Source organism: Ischnura elegans, chromosome 3, assembly GCF_921293095.1.
Source record: "Ischnura elegans chromosome 3, ioIscEleg1.1, whole genome shotgun sequence".
Taxonomy (NCBI): domain Eukaryota; kingdom Metazoa; phylum Arthropoda; class Insecta; order Odonata; family Coenagrionidae; genus Ischnura; species Ischnura elegans.
In genome coordinates this window covers 108053082-108074365 of record NC_060248.1, presented here as the reverse complement: position 1 = coordinate 108074365, position 21284 = coordinate 108053082, and the positions used below count along the sequence as shown (strand labels likewise).

The following is a 21284-nucleotide window of genomic DNA, read 5'->3' as shown; positions in this document are numbered from 1 at the left end:
TAATTTCATTCAAAATTTCTGGAGATATGACCTCATATGATAATGCAAAGACAATTTCCTAAAATGGCAGTTTTACAGCATTGCGATATCTTGTAAACCATCAGATATATCATAAAAAGACTGAAAAGGAATTATTTTAAAGGTAACTGCTCTATTATGATAGTGTTTCTATAAAAGTGAAATTTTTTTATCCCTTGCATATCCAAATAGAGATGTATGGCTGCATTTCAGGAATTATGTAATGCACTCAAAGTTATCATTATTAAATAAACATCATGGGGAGATGCATGACTTACTGAATTCGGAGTATTAGCTTCATCTCACAAAGCTGTTGTATTGAGTTGAGGAAATTATTTAATTTGTTTAATCAGTAATCTCAGAAACTGGTGAAAGTTAATAGACACAAGGTGGAAGCATTTTAAAAAATTATTTTCCAATTTCATTATTTTAGTGTTCAAGGAGCTCACTCATAGTCTCCTCTCCAGTATGGTTGGTCTCACAAGCCTCCCCAAGGTCATCCATGCAGTTATGAAGGACCCAGCATATCGTGGAGGAAAATTTGGAGAAATTCGAGGGCTATTAATTGGTTTGTAATTTTGAGTTCATTTTATGTTTTTTGCTGTAGCTTCCACTATTTTAGAGGGAGTTTGGGAATTACCTTCAAGTTTATTCATTCTGTTATTTTAGTGATTCATTTACAGTTCAAATGAGATATTACAAGCTTTACCTTACATATATTCATCTGAATTGCCTTTACAAATTGCTATCAATATGTAAGGTCTTTTGTATTCCCAGCGTATAGTATTGTTGAAGACTTAATGGGGTCTTCGTCGCACTAATTGGCTATGCTAAAAGGCTACATGAAAGGCATATGAAGGCTCAACTTTTGAAAGAATGGCATAAATGCTATGCTAACCTCTTCTAAAACTTGCCTAGTCTGCTCTGTTACTCTCATTAGTTTTCCAGTGCTTGCTTTCCTTGTATTTTATGACTCACGTTGCTGGTATTAAATAATAGTTCACGTTGGTATCCTAGGCATTTGTGTTAATACTCTGATTTGCAAAAAAAATACATTCTTTTGGATTAATCATTGCATGAATTCTGTATAATAAGAATTAATATTATGCAAAACAATGAATTGTAATTTATCATGCATTTGGTGGCGTGAAATAGATATATTGGGATGAAGTCATTAACCTTCTTGGTGCTGGCTCTTTCCCTAGGGTACTATCTATGGTAATTCAATAAAATGTAGTGTCTTGGAAAAATTTGGAGCTGTTTTTTATATATTTATTTGCATTGTTTAAATTTTGTGTTGAATGAGTTAGTTTGTCATGATCTGCCTATTTTCTGTCTCATGAGAAATTAATGTAATTATGACATTGTGAAGTTGAACCATTTCTTGGAAAGCCATTGGGTCAGCTTGCTGTACTTATAGCTTGTATGAAAGTTGATACAGTTTGTCATACTGGGAGAATTAAAAAGGTATTATTAATTGGTGCTTTAAATTTTTACCATTTATAGCACATAAATCTTCACATGTAAATCACAAACCTTGAAAAGTCAGCATACTCCATAAATTGAGGGTCAGTTGTTCTATCCCTTAATCTTTCCTTCTACACAAGTACAAAATACCTAATTAAGCTCCAAATATTTATTTTATTGGTAATCAGTGATGACTTAAATGTTTTTGTAGATGTTCTTGAGAACTGCAGTCAGGAGAAGGCTATGCTGGCTACAACAGGACGTCTGCTTGGTCAGGACTTACATGATCAGCTGGTTAAACTTTTGGCAGCTTCACGACGTGGTGTTCGGCCACTCATTCCTCCCCATTACGTTTCCAAGAGTGATGTCATTCCTCCATTATGTTCCAAGTGCTGTTCTCCTTTAGATGAGATTGCTGATGAAGGCAGCATCATAGTAATGAGGTGAAGTGGTTTCATCACTGTGCAGTTGTAATAATCATTAGGTTTGACATTGTTAGAAGTATACATATGTCTAAGGTTAAGATAGTGTTTCTGTCTTATTAGAATCACTTCAGTCTTTCATTTAATGAGTTTTCTAGTCCCAATCAAAGAGGCTTCTGTTTTATTTTTAAAGAATTTTATTTGTGAAATTCACCACAAAAAACATGAAGGTTAACGCCTTTTACAAAGCCTAAAGGTATTGTTTAATTAATGGCAGTAAATATACATAATCCTTATGATGTAATTTAGCTTTGTTTTTACATATCCTGTCTTATTGAATATTGATCTGAAAATTGGTTTTGAAGCACTATTTTATGTGTAAAATTTTGCCAGTATTTCAGAAAAAACAACCTTTTGATTAATATTACTTATTCTCACCAATTCCTTGCATTAATATGCAATCAATTGATTCTTAGGTGTGGGCACTGCTACCATGATTCATGTTTGGGCAACTGTTTAGGCTCCGCAGCAGTATCTCCTAAGTGCATTCATTGTATGCCCGACAACCAGGAAAATGAGGAGTCAGAAGATTCAGCTACATACCATCTTACACGAAGCTGTTCGTCCAGTAGTGTAAGTTTTCCTTGATCCATTTACTTTATTATCCTTCTAAACTATCCTAAGATTAAGAAGGCTTAAGATTTTTGTAGGTGGGGGGGAGACCAGGTCTCATGGTGAATGTCTTTGTTACTAAGTACAGGGAAATCTTTGTACCAGGTATGAGGTAGCAATTGTCTGATGCATTGAGGCCCAGCCTGGGATCCAACTTAGCGAGTCCCTAGGGCCTCTCCCCATGCAATAAAGCCCGACCATCCCACTCATTTATGATCATCCTCACGACAGAAATCCGTTGCGAAGTGGTTTTATTGTCAATAAATAGTCTTTTCAGAGATGCATTTTGTTGCATACTACATTTTTTGTATACTTTGAAATGAATTCTTTGTTTTGTTCTGTGCTTTTTTTAAACTAAATTTTAGTGTTAAAAATAATGGGAAGGGATGTTAAAGAATATTCATTTGTCACTTTTGAGTGTCCTTTTTTGTGAGGAAAAACTAAAAAATTACATATATATCTTGAATTTTTTAGGATGAACAGAAGTAGCCATGTCAACAGCTGCCTCTATCTCAAATATTAAGAGAAATACACCTGAGAAAATATTTTACAGCTGATAAGTGAAATTATCAAATTTGTGATGCAGGAAAATGCTGACTATGGTGTGGTTAAATTGTCTGAATAGTTCAATATGGTCGCTTAAGTTATAATTGAGTAATATGCCACCAAAGAAAGAGAACATAAGCATCCTCTTCAGGCTCTAAATGAGTGGAAACAAGCAATTACCCTGGGTCGAGACGTCTGTTGAATCTGTACGGCAAGGGCCTACCCAACTGCTGGCTCAAATTATACCTCCACGAGGAGATGGAGGAGCCACCTTGGAATGGCATATGGCTCCTCCTCTATTGTCCCCCCTACAGCCCAAAGCCATTTCTCCCCCAGTCGACCATCATCCTCGGTATGTGGGGATATTTGCAAATCTTCGTTAATTGTATCCAAGAATTCATGTGAGGAATACAAGGGTGATGGTGTCCTAATGTGTGCCCCTTCGACCCTGGTTCAGCCAATCACATGACGTTTTAATGACCCATGTGAGCCTAGATCATCATCTTTTGCACGGCAAAAACCTGCGCTAAATCAGAAAAGAAATAAAGTGAAAATATTGGTAATGGGCCAGATATACAGGTCGTTAGAGTAATCTCTTTTCCTTTTTATGTAGAGGCTCATCAAGGCCATCATTCATAAGTCTTATGTATTTTTGAGGGATATTTTTGAATTTTTAGGCCTGAATCTAGTGTAGCAAACTAATTGTGTACATAGGGATTACTTAACATAAGGTGCCAGTGGACATAATTGGGCAATACTTTTGTTAGTGACTTTGTATTTTTTTAAAGCACAAATTTCATCCATATACTTTTTCGTGAGTTAATAAAAATCAATAAATTTAGAATAATGTAGGTTATTATTACCATCCAATCTATTACTTTTCAATGGTGTTTGTGTGAATTTAGCAATTTAAGATATAAAACTTACACATGATGACATTTTCCATATCACAGGACTTGAATTAGTCTGGTAATATACAAGTATGTACAGTTTCTAAGAATCCAAATGCTTTTATTCACATGTGAAGTGCCCTTATACAGTTCAATCACAGTGATTCAGTCCTTAATATCCAATCTCCCAGGTCATAGTGTCCAGTCGTCATGGCTGCACCAACGATTGACCGATGTACCTGGATCTAGCTTAATGATTTCCCAGCAATCCCACCCATATTGTTGGACCTAATTCATATTTTCCAATCTTAATAAAATAGTACTATGCAGTTAATGATTAAAAACTCTGGTATTCGGTGAATTTTACTTATCCATACATCAGTACAAATATGACTATGAAAATTGGTGGTGTGGTCTATGGGAGATCTCAATTTATTCGTAGAATCTCAAAATTTACAAATTTTCTGAATTAATTGGTTCTTATTTAAGCATTTAAGAAATAGGAAAGGTAATGGCTGAATCCATCATACATTTGTTTAAAAGGGTAGTTTCCTTCATCAAAGAAAACGGAAGGCATTTATTGGGATTCGTTACCCACCATTAGTGTATTCATAATACACAAATTATTTGGTTTTTGAAATACCAGTTTAGACGAATGGCAAGGGTCAAATTTTATCCTCATTTGAAAAAGGCCAGATTGGCGCCCATGCGATTCCACTGCACGTGACGTCACAGGGACCTAGTTTCTACACGAGAGGATAGGAGTTATACATCGTCTGAGGTTACCAATGCATGCATGAGGCACAGAGCTCAGGGAAATATGTCTTAATAATCACCTATTAAAACTGGCTAAGGTTGGAAAGTTTTCTTCGTTTGATAAGGTATTAATAAACCTTTTTTAAGCCAAGCGCTACCAGCCAGCAGGGTACTCAGCTACCCGCTAGCATCCTGCGTCCTATCAGCGCTCAGAGCCTCGATCAAGGTCACCTCACAAGGCGGGAGGGGGAACCAGAAATGCGTCGCACGGACTTTTTCCCATCATTCCTACTTACGCGTCGCGTTTTCGCGCGCTTGAAAATTTTCACTTTTCACTTAATCGCTAAAAATAGATATCGTAATTAAAAAATCTAAAAGCGTGAAATATGTACTCCAGGAGTAATAATCTTTCGATTTAGGCAATAAAAAAATAATAGGAAACCACCCTATTCTCATAAGTTGCAGCCGAATTTTCTTGTAGCATTATAAATGTTTACAATTTTTTCTCTTGTTAGGTTTCTTTTAAAAAAGACTATGATTGTTTTCTTCAGTATTCATAGCATTTTCACCGTCCTCATTTTTATTTGCAGGGCAGGCAATCAGGATCTCTCACATTGGAGCAGATCCATTCGGTAGAGATGTGGTTTGAGCTGCGCAAATCAGCGTGGAGGGAAGGAGCACTCATTTGCAGCACTAATGCTGCAGAATGGTCCAATGATTATTCTCCTGCCAGAGTTGGGATGTCTTATTCTCCAGATTACTCTTTTGGAGAGACCTATGATTGAATTTCATTTTGGGTAGAGAAATGGATAATTGTGCCAAATTTTGGCTGATGTACATTGTCAAAGCCACCTCCAGGCAAAAGCATGGAGAAATGAAACTAAATGCTTTCATTTTGGCTGGAAAAGTAGAATTGAATTTGTGGGATATGACATTTGTTGTTGTTGAAGTTTATCCTTCAAAGGAGAGGTATCAGAGTTTTATAATTTATTCGAGTTTCCTCTTGGGAACAAAGTCAATTCATCATACTATTATAGCTAACTCTTAGGAAACGTATTAGAAAGCTGTGCATCTTACTATAAGCTGTTTAGCCTTATCTAAATAAGTCTGCCAATAGCTCGTTTCTCTAGACCTGTCATTATCGTCATCTCTGGGATTCCAATTATAAATATGTACCAAATCGATATTACGGAAAATATTTTAGTTAACTAAACGTATTTATCTAGTGAATTTTTTATGAAGAACATTTTTTGAAGAGATACTCTTCTGCATTGTGATATTGCTCTCTTGGAGCGCTTTTGCTAAGTCGACCAAATGAATTATTTTCCAATATCCTATCCTTACCATTGATCATTGTGGTGGACTTCAGACTGAAACCACCCTAATTGTAAGAAATTATGTATCTATATTGTAATTTTATAGCTGTGATAAATGAGTATGACCATGTGTAATAGCCGTGAGAATGGCGTGTAAACTATTGTTGGAATATTATGTTATCAATATGTACCTAGTCAATAGGTTATGGGAGCATTTGTAAATATGATTTCACCCTCATCAATTTGTTTTGAAGCCCATGAGGAGTTAATATGATGTATTGTCTAGAAGTGGTAGAGCATTGATCTCATTAGTTGATGGATATTTCTCATTCCATTGAGTAATGTAGAATTGAAGCTTGTAGATTTTCATGTTCCTATGATTATTATTTGAATTTTTTTCTTTGTTCCCTCCTGATATCAGGAGAAATTCTTATGCACACCTGAGGCATTTTATTGTGAGAGTAGGATTAAAGGTGTGCAGAAGTTCCATCCATCGCAACTATTCTACTGATGACCTTTTCACTGTCGGAAATCTTCCAGTTTTGGTGGAGGGTACCATGTTATAGCTTGCTGGTTTTTAAAAGATAAAGGAATCATTGAAGAGGTGATTTCTACGAATTTGAAATTTTCGAGATGGTAAAGATAATGATTTTCCATGCATAAGTGTTTGAGAGCCTGAATCAATTTTTTTCAATATACTGCTTAAGAAGTGATGTTTCATATGCATTATAAAGTAATTTATTATGAAACTTCCAAGAGAAAAAAGAGAATAGCCCTTGATAAATTCATATTAAACTGACTTATTTCATTGCATGCGTGCTATTTTATTCTCGGTTGAGTTCATCCTGATAGATTAGATTACACAGGTGAATAGAATAATACCTGAGTACTGTCAAAATTATTGAAGTATGCTGTTAGTTCAATTTTAGCAAAGATTGTTTCAGCGAGGATTGGAGACCAAAAGATAACCTGTAATTTTTTTCTGTAGAAGATGACAATATATATACCCTTACTGAAAAGAACCCTGTCTTTTCTCTTTCTAACTCACAACTTCCTGCTTGATCTTTGAATTTGAACTATAAATTCTGTTGGTAGTATTCGCAAGTGTACAATCAATTAGGCTTTTATTTTTAATGTTGCTGAGACAGAATTACTATATCTTAACATTTGAATTTTATGAATATGTACAATCATGCTCTGGATGTTCTGCACTATTTATTATGTTTTTAAGTTAACGTGTTTCCTGTTAATATCGTACATATTTAGCTTTGTCCAAAACAGAAAGCCTTAGTTCAAATTATGTGTCATTAACAAATGGCGAAAGATAAATTTCCCCTTATTCTTGCTGACCTCCTCCTTACAATGGCCAATAGAATCATGTTTATGATAGCAGTTATTCCTTTATGATCTCTCCCCCAAAATTTGAAATTTACTTTTTGTTATCAGAAAATGCTAACTGTTAAATTGTTGCAGAGCTCTTTCTCTTCCCCCACTACAGTCTCTATGAAAGCCTAGAATTGGTTGAGTCTCCTTGTGCCTCCTAAAGCGGACTAAGGGGAACATGGGGCAACTCGTCCCCTGTTTCTCCTCCTCCTGGATAGCTGTGGGTACTGATGCAACTTCACCTCTGTAGCCAGAGGGCTATTCAGTGTGCCGCCATGACACTGTGCTGCAATCACAACCTTGGTTCCAACATATTCCTATTATATACCAGGGGTGTAATGTAGGAATAAAATTCATTCTGCGTGGCATGAATCACTTTATTTATCCAAAAATAAGAATGCCCAAGTCTTTTATGACCAGAATACAAGTTCTGTAATAGCATACGTATGTATTTTGTGGTAAAGTTCATGATAATATATGAAAATAAGTCTTCCTTTTTAGTTAGCTTCTAGTCAGCCAGATTGATATGACTGTGTCAACAATTGTCTCTTCTTTTAGAGCCCACTCAGTACTGAAATCCCTAACCACCTTTTAAAAATAGTCGATACTAAATGAAGCAGAACCTGTGACACTTTTCAGCAGAGAAGAAAGTGCCACTTTGGTGAATTGGAACTTGATGGTCCTATTTCTTAAATTACCAGCTGAAGCACCTATTTTAATATTCATTTTCACATATCACAATCTAATGACAATTATTCAGAAGGCAGTGATGAATCTGGAACAAAGGAATAATACTTGATGACATTATCTGTGTGCACTTCAGTGAAATCTATATATATAAAAGAAAGTCGAAAATCGTGTTAGTTAGAACACTTATAACTCGAGAACGGCTGCACCGATTTTAGTGATATTAGGCTCTTTGGATTCATCTCAGCCCCGGATAACATATAGGACATTAAAACATAGGAAAAGTTCACATAAAAATTCAACTTTATCTTAGAGATATGTTTTTAGGAGTTGATTGTTAAGACGGTCAAAAAAATAAGATTTTTTTTCGTTTTTACTAATGTATTGACTGATCTTTTTAACAATATTTAAAAAAATTAAATATTCAAACATGTAAAAAATATTAAAATAATTGAATTAGAGGTAAGCTCAGCTCGAATTGAGTTGTCAACAAACACATAACTACTGTGTGTGTAAACAAATCTCCAAGCAATTGTTGATTATCAGTAATGTCCGTGTACTCTGCATGAATTCAAATCTTTTAACTTTGTAATAAACGAAGACGAAGTCACCAACTATCTATCTGAATAATTAAAGTCCTTGGACGCACCTGGCTTACCACGGCACGCTTTACAGCTAAAGGTAGGCTCTGTGTTCATGATCTTTCGAAACCCAAACCAACCAAAACTATCCAACGGAACGTGTTTGGTTATTAAAAAACTGATAATGAAAGTGATTCACGCCACTATACTCAAAGGAAAATTCAAAGATGAGGAAGTTCTCAATCCGAAGATTCAATGATCCCATCTTATATGCCCTTTTGAGCTTAAACGTATTCAATTTCCAATTCATGTTGCATTCGTGATAACGATTAACAAATCGCATGGTCAGTCTTTCAGTTTTTGTGATGCTTGTTCTCATATGTCAGTGAAAACCCACGACTTTCTCATGGTAAATAATATATGGTATGTTTACGAGTCTGTAAACCATCCGCTGTATTCCTTCCTTCGCTTCAAGGGCACAGCTAGGAATTAAGGATAGGCGCAGCTAATACTGGCGGGTCTGTAGGGTATAGAAAACTAGCCAAGGAAAGCGAGAGGTGTGGGGGCCCTCCCCAGACATTTTTTAGGATAAAATGTTCAAAATGGTAGGTTTTGCGGCTGTGTGAACAGTTAAATATTTTGTGACTCATCCTTCCCCCTAATATTAATAACCAAATGTTTTATAAAAAGATTCTCTGAGCTTTTGGGGGGGTTTTAACCCCCAAAAACCCCCCTTGCTGCGTCCCTGCTTCGCTATTTTTATTTATCTTCATTCGCTTTATCTTACGCCTGATAACAAAACAAAAACTGTTGTTTAATCAGAAGGCGCTTGACGCAAGATATTAAACCCGAATGTGTAGGGCACACCGTGGTGCGTTTACGCATGCAGCACGTTTACGCAGTGCATTTTTTCCAAACACAGATACTATAACTGGCGTGCATTAAGTCATTTGATACGAATGCTGCTTCATAGGGGCTTTTCTTACACTATTTTGAGCATCAGTCAAGCGTCGGTCTAGCGTTGCGTTAACCTGCCCCGTGAATGAGCCAAGTTCACGCTACGGACTTAGACCTAAAAACATTTTTTTACGGTTAATAACACAAATAGCCAACAACTGAATGAGTATAATTTTTATTTCATCAATATTTTCTCATTTAATTAACAATAAATCAAATATGATTAAAACGATACAGCCGATCTTTATTTATAAATGGTGCAACTAAACTATTAAGTTCATTGAATGTTAGGCGGTACGAAGTTCGCCGGGTCAGCTAGTATGTGAATAAAACAAATCACCACAGGTATTCACATAACATACACAGTAAATTGAATGCAAAATATAGTAGAGAACACCGTGGTAAGAGGACCATCAACTTAGCAACTTTTATAAACAACCAACTAAACAATCTTTCCATTCCAACACACTGCAAATCTCACCTTCAAGGCATCCTTTATGACCTTTGGCCAAGTCTGCCTTTTTCCCCATGTGAGGAGGCATCAACCCGTGTCAGATGTAGACAGGGGAGAGTAGCAAACTTCCTTCTCATCTGGTAAAGTTCCGCCCTTGTGGTCTGGAGAGCTTTTTCTTTCAACCGAAGTTTGCGCTCAAGTTTTTCAATCTTACTCATCAGTAGCAACTCCTAAAAGTAAATAAATCATGAAGATGAGTTGCCTGACCATTTCCCTAACATTACCCACATTAAGTAGTAAAAACAAATGTTTTAAGTATTTTAGGAAGCATGACTTACCCTCTCTGAGACTTCAGAACTCTGAGATAATGAGACTTCAGAACTCTGAGGTGATGAAACTTCATGAAGGTATGAGACTTCAGAACTCTGAGGTGAATGAACCTGGAGTTCTTCAGTATGCAGTACCTCGGGTACCTGAATAATAACAAAGACCCATGTGAGAGATTATGCACATGAAATAGCTTTATCCCCTCCATTACTATGAAACACACCTCAGGAGAAGGGACACCAAAATACTGAGGGAGACTGGAAGATAAAACAGTGATTTCACTAGGGCACTGGCGGGGATCAGGAGCAGAATCGAAATTCACCATGCAATACGGTGGAAAATGTAGATGCATTGATTCTACTAATGCTGGAGAGTATTTTGACTAAAAACATAAAAAAATGATAACAGTTTTCTGTCAAGGAGACATCCCCAAAGTGTTGTTTGAGATCTGGATGTTATTTTCTGAAACTATTTAGTAAGGTAGAAAAGGTGTCACGACCTTCTTCCACGTAGGCCCGGGTTTGAGAGACATTTGCATGTAAAGATTTCGCACACTATGACTTCCCTTGAGTAATCACTCCTTCTCATCTATGACCGTCCAAGGTGCTAGTCCTGTGACCTATCGTGTGCATCCTGGGTTTGAGTCCCAGGGACGACAACTTTTTTTTTCCTCTCTTCTGATATTTGAGATCACACACAACTCAACCCCATTAGTTTCATTTAGTTACTTTGCAATGTTTTCATTTCATATTAACTTATGGATTTTAAATGGAACTGCGAATTCTGCCATACCACAGGAATTAGAGGACATTTATAATTACTTACACGTAAATTTCCGGGTAATGTGCTCATCTTCGTGTGAGTGGTATAATTTTTATTTTGCGATTTGCATCACCGAGTCATCTTTTCAACAATTCGTCGCACATTGCACCATTTGTCTGCCCTCACCAGGAATTTACTACTACTAGTTATCTAAAACCTTATGTGGATGAGAAAATTATTTTTACTTCCAGTGTAAGTAATTATATACGGCCTCTAATTCGCATGGTAAGACAGAATTCAGAGTTCCATTTAAAACCCATAAGTTAATATGAAAATAAAAACATTGCAAAGTAACTAAATAAAATGAATGGGGATGAGTTGTAACAGTAATTTAAAAAATTATAAGAGAGAAAAAAAAGTTGCCATCACTGGGACTCAAACCTGGGACGCACACGATGGGAGTCAAAGGACTAGTGCCCTAGACCGCACCGCCATTGCTGATTGTGAGAAGCGATTACCCAAGGGAAGTCAAGGTGCACGAAATCTTTAAATGCGAATATCTCTCGAACCCGGGCCTATGTGGAAGAAAACCGTGACACCTTTTCAACCTTCCCTATATAGTTTCAGAAAATAACATCCGCACCCAGTGTTGAATGAAATAAAATAACTTTGGAAAAATTTTTGGAAATCCTCTTGTCACACCTACAGCAAAATTTTCCTCCAGGCTTCACCAGGATGCCCACTGCTCTCACAGACTTACACTTTTTTAGAGGTATGGTCCTTAGAAATTTCCTCACAGCACTTTTATGAATGGCCAAGGGGTACAGGTTCCCTTTGACATTTGATAACGTACATTCCTGTGATGTCAAGATCTGGATCTGAAATGAATCTGGTCTTTGGACACAGATTAAAATGAATGTATGATGTAATAATGTACCATGGATCATGCAGTTTTTTTTAACTAAAACTCTCTCTGCTTGAATAGTTCAGATAGCATGAAATTAGCAGTACTTTGGGGGGTAAATTCACATGATTGCTTATGTGTTTCCTAATCTAATAGCCAGTACTATACGCTATAGCATGCTCCAATATTGTTTAATCATGAGTATAAGCTTATATCTCCTCTAAATTGTGTAATATCTATGTGCCTTGAAAAAGAGCCTTTTTTTCCCGTGACCATGAAAATTTTTTTTACTAAAAGGAACGACAGACTCACGATTTTTAAAATCAGGAGCTTTGCTCATACATTAATGATTACTTTAAACTGAACCATGAGTCTGTATTCGCATGGCCTTTCCCTGTGGATGCTGACAATGAAAAATGATACAAGCGAGATTCTTTTGTAAACATTTTTTTGAAGCTGAAATACTTCATGCAGTGAATATTTAATGATAATCATGGGGTCATTATGGATCACTTATCTTTAGAAAAAAAATCATGCCTTTTCATCTCAGAGGAATGGAGTTATGGATGAAAATAAAAATCATCATGCGTTGCACGTTGCGGCACTTCAGGGGTCACGCACAAATTTCAATTGCTCATATTTCATCAACAATTGACAATTGGGGGCTAAAATTATACACAATTTCTAATTATACCAGAATGTATGACCATGGCAAGTTTCATGAAAATCCAAGTCGGTGGGTGTCATGGCCCTGGTTGATTTGAAATGGAACGACCCCTATAAACGTTTCCTCACAATGTTTCTTCCTTACACCACATTAACGCTATCCTTCAAAGCAAATACCAATAAGAGTATAAATAACAGTACAACCGTAATACATACCACACCCGATGGCTTTTCTACTTCGGCAAAGGAAGAAACTTCAGGCACTTCTTCATCAGCCGGCAATCGTATGAGGGGTCTCCTCCTCTTTGGTTTGGAGTATTTCGGGAGATCGAAAATTGTCGGAACGGCATTCGGCTTTAATTTTTTCCAGCCATCCTTACGGGCGGATTCAAACTGTGATTCCTCAAAGTGTACCTGAGGCAAGGAAATTGAAGATAACTCCCAGAGATAAACAAACTGCAGATTACTCAAACTATGGATAACTGAAATATTTTCATAACGAATAAATGGTATAATAATTACGTGCATGTATCTAGTGCTGACTATATTACAATAATTATGAATGGTTTAGTGATAAACAAGGATTAAAATCCAACATGAATTCGAATACAATTACCAACATACACACGTTACCAATAACTTAGTTTCAAAAGGGACTGTATTATTACATGATTTAAGGAAGTGTTTAATAATTACAGGTGCGCAATAATAATGCACATTTTTCCGAAATATCACGTGATTAGCAAAGGTAATTTAACTTTGGAATAAATCACAGCCTTTTATAAACCAATAACATGTACTATCTTGATCTTCATTAGAATTCTTACCCAATAAAATAATCACGTATTTTACATGGAATCCCCTTGACAATGATTTACACAAGAACCCTGTATACAGGGTTCTTGGATTTACATAACCTTCAAACCGTTCAAACTCACCTCACAAAGAGTGGAATACGGCGTTGGTTCCCAATTATCCCTCCGACACATTTTTAGCCACTTCGCCCTTCTATCAGGGTCACGGGGGAACAGAAAAACACGAAACTTACGTCTGGTGTTATTGCTACAGTTTGGCGCAGAACAACCGCCCATCTCTCTTACGGTAATAAATTCCAAAAAAAGGAACTAACGGCAGTAATTCGATGTTACACTTACACAACTACACCTCCCGACGTTATCGTTGCAGCTAAACATGGCGACCAGCCCCACCAAACCCCACTCAGTTTCGCGGTTTCGTCGTTTCGTTCTCTCGTTTCGCGGTTTCGCGCACGAGTTGTGCGACATCTTGCGAGTCTCCAGAAACTAATAACAACGTAAACTCGAAACGCCACTCAATTGTTTGTTGTCGAAAATTTTGTTTGCAGTTCGTGTATTAAGCTCTATTAGACGTCTTAGGTCTTCATCCAATAAGTACCGAAGTTTACGACGTGAAATGGTCAGGAGCAGGTAAGTAGATTGTTGCTAAGTATATAAAAATCCATGTGTAAACTGTAACGCTGACATTAATTATTCTATATCAGTCACCATCGCAAGAGATCTCGGAGCATTTCTGGAAGCCCAGATAGGAAAAGGCGAAGATCCAGGAGTCGTGACAGGTAAATTTTTAACCGGTGACTAGTTTCAAAACAATATGTGTTTGTTTAGTTTATTTGTGATTCATTTTTATTTTAATGATTAGAGCCGGCAAAAGGTCACGCTCCAGGAGAAGCAGATCCAGGGATCGGGATAGGGACTCAGATCGCCACCGCAGATCTCATAGCCGAGACCGAGGCTCGTAAGTATTACCATTCTTCAACTCCTTTGCTCAGTTTTCCCCGTTTTTGTTAGCCTCGGTGACAATAACTGACCCTCGGTCAGGGGAATGTTAGTTATCCATTTATTGTCATTGGCCATTTGATGGATCTTAACAAGGAAGCAGAGTGCTTGGAGGCACTTTTATTGCATATAACTCTTTGAATTTTGACTCTTGAGATGCCGTTCATGGGGCTATTTTGAAATTCCTTATGGAAGAGAGCATCAAATGTTATTCCTCAAAATGATTTGTTTCTGATAACGGATTTAAGCGGGATAAATTTATGGAAGAGAAATGTAAAAAATAAATATAGTAATTTATTTATGTTCATTTGATAGTGTTGTGGGATACTTTAACATATACATAGTTTTCCAACACAAGTGCAATTATATCAGAGGATATAGTACTCCGTGATAATATCAATTTTTGCCGATATTTTTAATTCCAAGATGAATACCGATCATGAATCTATACGTATTTTTAACAATAATTATTCTTTACGGCTATTAAAGCCAGTACTTGCAAAGCAAGAAATGTTGTATTATCAGAATATACTTTAGGTTACTATGTTTTTGAAAGGATAACTTGGTAGTAATTCCCATGATATTTTCGTATACACTACCCCAGCATCAACACTCTTTTGTCTTTAAGAATGACTTTTTGAGTAGTAAGTGATTAAGATGCATAATACTGAGACATGCTTTTCAATTATCTGTTAGCAAGGAGAAGCGGGCGTCGAAATACAAGTCATCAAAGGAAACGGCATCTTCTGAATCAAGTCAGAAGTCTCGGTCTGAAGTATTTGATTCAGAGGTGAAAACCGAAGAAAAGGCAGACCAAGATGAGACCTTTGATCCAACCAAACTGGACAAAGTAAGTCAACAAAATCAAATGCAGATGGGATTTTAATTTTCCTTTCTTCTTTCTGAATTATCAAAAAAAGTGTTACAGGTGGAGGTATGATTTTGACTCATTAGAAGTGATTTTTTTTGGATTGAGGACTAAGTTTCTGTTTAGTTTTGTGTTATCCTTGAAATTGACAAATTTGTAATGTGTCAATTTTTATATCTTTAATGTTTAGAGATTATTGACGAAAGTTAGGTTAAGGATATTTTGTATTTGTATACTTTTTTAAACTTTCTTTCTTATGCTTCAGCTTTTTAAAATCTTTATTCTTAATAGTAAACTGCTATTTTTATGCTTTACTTAATTATGTTCAATATATATTTTAATATCAGGAGGAAGAGCAGAAGACACTGGAGTTAGAGATGCAGAAGAGGAGAGAGCGGATTGAAAGGTGGAGAGCGGAAAGGAAGAAGAAGGAGTTGGAGCAGGCCAAAAAGGAAGCTGAAAAGGGAACCCTTCTAGGTACTATTCCTTTTCTGCTGAAAAATTATCATAAATAGAGCTGTTGATTAAGGTATTTTCAATTCTGGAGGACGTATTCTTTGTGAGTGGGTAATGTTTTATATTAATTATTTGTTTGGTAATATCTCTATCATAGTAACACTTTGAGACCGAGTGTCATCTATAGGTAATGACCAACTGAACTTGGCAGCTGTAACCTTGAAAGCTCTGTTCTTCGCTTTCCCCTTGGATTTTTATGAACTTTTGCAGTAGAGACTTGGGCATCTACAGTCAGAGTGAGGTCTGGTTTCAATCTTTCCTGTGGCAAAGGCACTCTCAGAAATTTTGTAAACTATTTACAAGCTGGGTGCTAGCAGCAGAAACAAGCAGTGCATAAGTGGTTTTCAGTTTTCTTAAGTTATATTATACAATAGTTAGATGTTGATTCTAATGGGATTATTATGGGGTAAGAATTGGTACTGTAGACTCTCGTTATTACGAAGTTTGCGGGGCCAAAAATCTGAGGTTCTTTATAACGAAGTTTGTATGAACGTTTACTTGAGGAATCGTCGAAAAAACATGCATAGTCAAAGTATCTGGTCTCTTCAATCTCCCATGCGTATAGTCGCACTGCAAAATAGCGGCAGACTCAAAAGTATTACATGCGTGATTCAATTTTGTGCAAATGAATGAAAAAAGCACATTTGTTCCTTGCTCTCAATAGAAGAGTGCATTATGATGCTATTGAGGGTAGATATCTTCCCGAATACATTAAATCCTTGATATACGAATAGGATTCTTTCCGAAACCTTTTCGTAAGTTGATAAACCTATGCAAGGCATCGAAGAGTGCGGTTATCCTCCTGCAGAATGCAACTCTGCATCATAATTGCGTAAACTCGCTGTTGTGGTGAACTGATCTAGCTGCGCGTGCAATGTGGCCGCAGCCGAAAAAAATCGCTGTCCGCGGGAAGGAAGAAAGGGTTCCTCTACGCCACACCGCGCCGCATCGGCCTCCTCAAAAGGCACCAGATTTGAAATTTCGGGCACGCTTGAATTTTTCGAATGTTCGTATCTTTGAAAGTTCATAAATCGATTATGCGTAGGAAGAGGACTAACTGTATGTCCAATTTACGATCAGTAATGAGTGCGTCACCGTGATTCCACAGGAATGTAGCATATTACATCATGTGGAGTGCATACTGAAGAATTTCCCATTGAAGAAAGAACCATAATTGACACTTTTGGGCACAGTACACGATAACTTAAACTTACCGCAATGATTATTACGTAGCGTAGTTTATATCCACCTAAATGGCGTTGCTTTTTCGTGGAACTTTGTCATTTCTAATATTTCGTGATAACGTTTCTTTCAGTATAGATTGAATGACCCTTTTCATCGGGATCAACGATTTCTTCTTGATAACGAGAATTTCATAACAAGGTTGTTCATAGTAACGAGAGTCTACTGCATCATCTATCATTATGTTACTTTCAATCTGACCATAATGTATGAGGTGTAATGCTACTAGAGGTGTCCAGAAAGTAAGAGTACTGACGTCTTATATTTTATAAAAAGTTAATTTTAAAATATTACATGATTTGGAATGTATGTGGACTAAAACCTCCATACAATGAAATTTTGGGGCCGGAAATACAGTGACTTTGCTCTAGGGCGTTTCGTTTTATAGAGGTGATATTCAGGTCTCATCGTTGCAGGGGCAACATTTCATGAAATGAGATTTTTTCAACCTTAAAGTAAGATGTCTGCAAGGATTATTTTGCATTTCATACACTTGAAAACCTGTTTTTCACACCCTAGATTGAGCAAAAGGGTTTAGCTGAATTGGGTACATTAGGATAGAAGAATTAAATGGAATTTCAATTTCAAATTTTTTTTCATCTAATGTTCCTTATTTTATTATCTTTTGTTTTCTTTGTGTTTTTAAAATATAATAAATTTTTGTTAAAATCTATAGGATTCCTTTCCCTTTATTATCCATTTTATTCCTGATGGTGGTTTATACACACAAATATGTTTCATACCCATTAATATTTTTTGTATATATTATTATAAATACCGTGAATGGCTAAGTCCTGATGATAATAGTAATAAATAGGTAAATTATAGGATAGAATATAAATTGGAATAGATATTGAGGAATTAAATTGACCAAATTGTCAGGTGAAAGAAATAGCTCAAATTAATGTAATCAATAAAGTAATACATATGTATCTAAAAATTAAGTGTGTCCTTCTCTGTCCACTTCTATCTTGATCGACCTCAGATCTCGCTTCAGATTTTCGAAGATTTTATTTTAGAATGCTGGCTCAAATGTTCTTAACTTTTAAAAATTTCTCCTTACATAGATCTAATATCTAATGTTTTGTATATTCTTATGGTGATATATGTATATATTTTTTTTTGCCTTTTTTTAGCCAATTTGCAGTTACCATCCAAAAAGTGGACTCTCGAAGATGATAGTGATGAGGAAGAAGAAAAGCAGGACCAGGTTGAAACTGAAAATACCGAGGAGGAAGTGGACCCACTTGATGCCTTCATGATGGTTTGTAATTTTAGCTTTTAAATATTCAGATGTGTCTGGAAAGTCCGTAACTAACCAGTTTTCTTCTAGTTATTTTTTATAATAATTATTTTTTTTAAATTCCCAAACCACCAAATGCAGCTCATATTGGTCATTTTATATCGGGATATTCAACAAATGTAACAATTAAATGTGCACGGAAAGTCATGACCTTGATAACGGAAACTTACCCAGGCTGGACTCGAACCCGTGACCTCTTGTTTGGCAGGCGAGGACTTTACCCCACTGCCACTGGGGCCAGCAAAATATTCCAGTTGTAGATGAAGCAGTGTTGTGGATTCATAGGAAGGCAAAAAGGATGGATACTACTAGATATTATGCTCACATATTGATGTGAAACATTGGTGTCTTATTACCATGCAAATTCATTTTCATCTGAGGCAACAAATTAATCACTATACAGTTGTGCACTCATATCTGAAGTTGTAATTCTTTAAAAAATTCTGATGATGGAAGGAAAAAAGTAATTATTCTCAAAAAAAGTCTTCCCCATTTAATCATTATCTCATTAGTTTTGAATAACAACAAAATTACTCACTTTTCACATGTTTGTGTCATCAATAGAGTTCCCATTCATAATAAGAATGGGAAATACACCCATGCCTCACTCAATGCAAATTCATTCCTCAGGGAAACTTCCCAACACTACTTTCCAAAACAAATAACCTCAACATTCCCTCAAAGAAACATGAATTTGCACTAAATGTACACAACATTACTCTCATTTTACACCTGTTGATATCATTTCTTCCCTCAAATCTTATTCTATGTTTATATTTTTGTCGAAATCCATTGCTGCACAATGGCGGAAAAGATATCTCGTCATACAGTCCGAGTGGCTGATCTACGGAAGTAATTTATCTCGTCTCCTTTCGAGTATGATATGTGTTAATTTAGATCATTAATTAAGTTTGCCGCTAGTGCAAATGAGTTTTTTAAACAATACAGTTTGAGATGTATTTTTTGCCGTCCTAAGTTATGGGGCACATTGACTTCCAAGTAAAGGGTTCACCTTATAGCCTTCAAGGTCATAGGTATTCACGGGGAAGAAATGGAGTGGTGGCCGAGTTGCACATGAATAGCATCAACATGTGAAAGGGTCTGAGAGAGTCTCAAACACATTGGCTTCTTTCCCATCCGGCAGTCATAAGCCCTCTGCATCTCAGGAATACCGTGTGGCAGTTGTTCAGCTGTAGAAGTTGATTTTGATAGAGCCTTACAGAGTGAAAACCAAGTGAACAATTGTAAAAATAGGAATGAGGGTAGAAAAATAAAGATGTTATCAAGAAAAAGCTTAACCTAGAAGAGGAATTGAAAGTGATGTATTGCTTTTGAAAATGGAGAGCGGCAAAGCGGTATTGTGCGTAATTTTAATAGCACTATGTCGACAGGCTGCACTATTTTTATGAATAGAGATGAGTTAAAACATCTGTGACATCAGTCACACCAGCTGCAGCCTAGCGGTCAACATGCATGCGAAGTTCATTGCTGGATAAAAAACAGAAAGACTTCCAATTATTTGGATTTATCATTAACGGTCAAATGATGATCCTTTATCTCAGGCAGTTATTTGTGCCAAATCTGTGGCTTTATTTGAATCTATGAAAATTGATGAGGGTGGTGATTGCTCCAAGACATCAAGTGGAAGCTTGAAGACAAAAGGGCCTGGCTGACGCAAGAATTGATTTAAGACTAGTTTGAAAATTCGTCATCTGCCGGTAATGCATTGCAAACCCCTGAGCTAGCATGTTTTTTCCTAGATGTTTGCGCACCCGCACATAAGGAGGGAATTTCAAAAGCATGTACGAATATTTTTTAACAGGAAAAAACATCTTTGAATGCGTACCAATTTTTTTTAAAGATATTTTACACTATATATGTTTGTTTAATTAAGGTTTTTTAAGGCTATCAATATATATGGTACATCTATACTACCGTGAATGCATCCCTATCTTCCCCATGTTAAAATGGTCTCTAATAATGCAAATTCAACTAGCGCTAAGACTGCAAGTGAAACTCTGGGTGTAAGGTGCTTTCAATGCAACAATTTCTACTCGCTGAATTCACTTTTAGGCACAGTACAATGTAGTATTTTATATTAGTAATTGTTATAGTACATATTACAGTACACTCTCAATTATCCAGGCGAATGACGGGGACGGGACGGCACGAATAATCGGAAAACACGGATAACCCAAACTTTCACTTAAATGTCTTGCAATGTTCATATTTTACTTAAAACAAACAGTATATATTATTATTTATGCAGTTAATCATTATTTTAGATTGCTTCCTCGACTCAACGATAACTTTCTTTGCCAGTTTGCGATCTTTTTAGCAGAGCACGGTCGCGCACTGCGAGGCTTGGAAAACGGGAACACGGTGCTCCTGTGAATGCAGCTTGCGTGTGATTTGCGTGTGATCCCTTCCATTTTACGAAGGGGACTCTAACGGAAATAATAAGCCCGGTTTATCCTAGCATTAATGCAGTAATTCCGATGATTTTGCATCCGATTTTATTTATTTTTTTAATATATAAAGATCGCTGAAAAAATTGAGTGAGAGTAAAAATCATGCGTGGATAAACTGCAGCTGGATAATCTGCAGCTGGATAATCTGGGGTCTGCAGTATTTGGTATTTTATGGTTGGCATGAGTACATATTCCCTTTTTTTTTCGGATAAATTTAAACAATTTTATTTTAACATTTGAGAATGTCACCTATGCAGAGGGT

At 36.4% G+C, this 21284-nt stretch overlaps 3 protein-coding genes across 10 annotated transcripts in view; 2 read left to right on the top strand and 1 right to left on the bottom strand.

Annotated features, from left to right (window-relative positions):
- The window catches only part of LOC124156334 (vacuolar protein sorting-associated protein 8 homolog), a 59607-nt gene extending 52498 nt beyond the window's left edge, over window positions 1-7109 (top strand). For all 4 annotated transcript variants that reach the window (XM_046530825.1, XM_046530824.1, XM_046530827.1 and 1 more), the window contains 4 exons: window positions 452-586; window positions 1697-1928; window positions 2384-2540; window positions 5362-7109. In XM_046530825.1, coding sequence (XP_046386781.1) covers window positions 452-586; window positions 1697-1928; window positions 2384-2540; window positions 5362-5556 — 719 coding nt within the window. In that variant the 3' untranslated portion in view covers window positions 5557-7109. The remainder of the gene's footprint in view (window positions 1-451; window positions 587-1696; window positions 1929-2383; window positions 2541-5361) is intronic.
- An 881-nt stretch (window positions 7110-7990) lies between these two features.
- LOC124156339 (THAP domain-containing protein 1 B-like) lies at window positions 7991-14048 on the bottom strand. Its single transcript, XM_046530837.1, has 6 exons — window positions 13963-14048; window positions 13747-13816; window positions 13025-13222; window positions 10488-10622; window positions 10177-10379; window positions 7991-8245 (listed from the first exon to the last, which is right to left on the bottom strand). Exons 2-5 carry the CDS (start codon window positions 13795-13797, stop codon window positions 10191-10193), a joined length of 573 nt encoding a protein of 190 aa, XP_046386793.1. The 5' UTR covers window positions 13798-13816; window positions 13963-14048; the 3' UTR covers window positions 7991-8245; window positions 10177-10190.
- A 96-nt stretch (window positions 14049-14144) lies between these two features.
- LOC124156336 (probable ATP-dependent RNA helicase DDX46) overlaps window positions 14145-21284 on the top strand; it is a 34610-nt gene continuing 27470 nt past the window's right edge. For 3 of the 5 annotated variants that reach the window (XM_046530832.1, XM_046530830.1, XM_046530828.1), the window contains exons 1-6: window positions 14145-14253; window positions 14328-14402; window positions 14486-14581; window positions 15319-15472; window positions 15838-15967; window positions 18385-18512. In XM_046530832.1, coding sequence (XP_046386788.1) covers window positions 14240-14253; window positions 14328-14402; window positions 14486-14581; window positions 15319-15472; window positions 15838-15967; window positions 18385-18512 — 597 coding nt within the window. In that variant the 5' untranslated portion in view covers window positions 14145-14239. Of the gene's footprint in view, window positions 14254-14327; window positions 14403-14485; window positions 14582-15318; window positions 15473-15837; window positions 15968-18384; window positions 18513-21284 lie in introns of those variants that run through there. The other 2 variants (XM_046530829.1, XM_046530833.1) reach the window with 2 other exon arrangements.

What these genes read in the sequence shown, in the direction of transcription:
- LOC124156339 (XM_046530837.1), bottom strand. Translation starts at nt 13,797, where the DNA reads ATGTGTCGGAGGGATAATTGGGAACCAACGCCGTATTCCACTCTTTGT. An exon ending in CGTATTCCACTCTTTGTGAG is followed by an intron (nt 13,223 to 13,746) that starts GTGAGTTTGAAC and finishes TCCTTGCCTCAG; the next exon opens with GTACACTTTGAGGAATCACA. An exon ending in GTTCTGAAGTCTCAGAGAGG is followed by an intron (nt 10,380 to 10,487) that starts GTAAGTCATGCT and finishes ATTTACTTTTAG; the next exon opens with GAGTTGCTACTGATGAGTAA.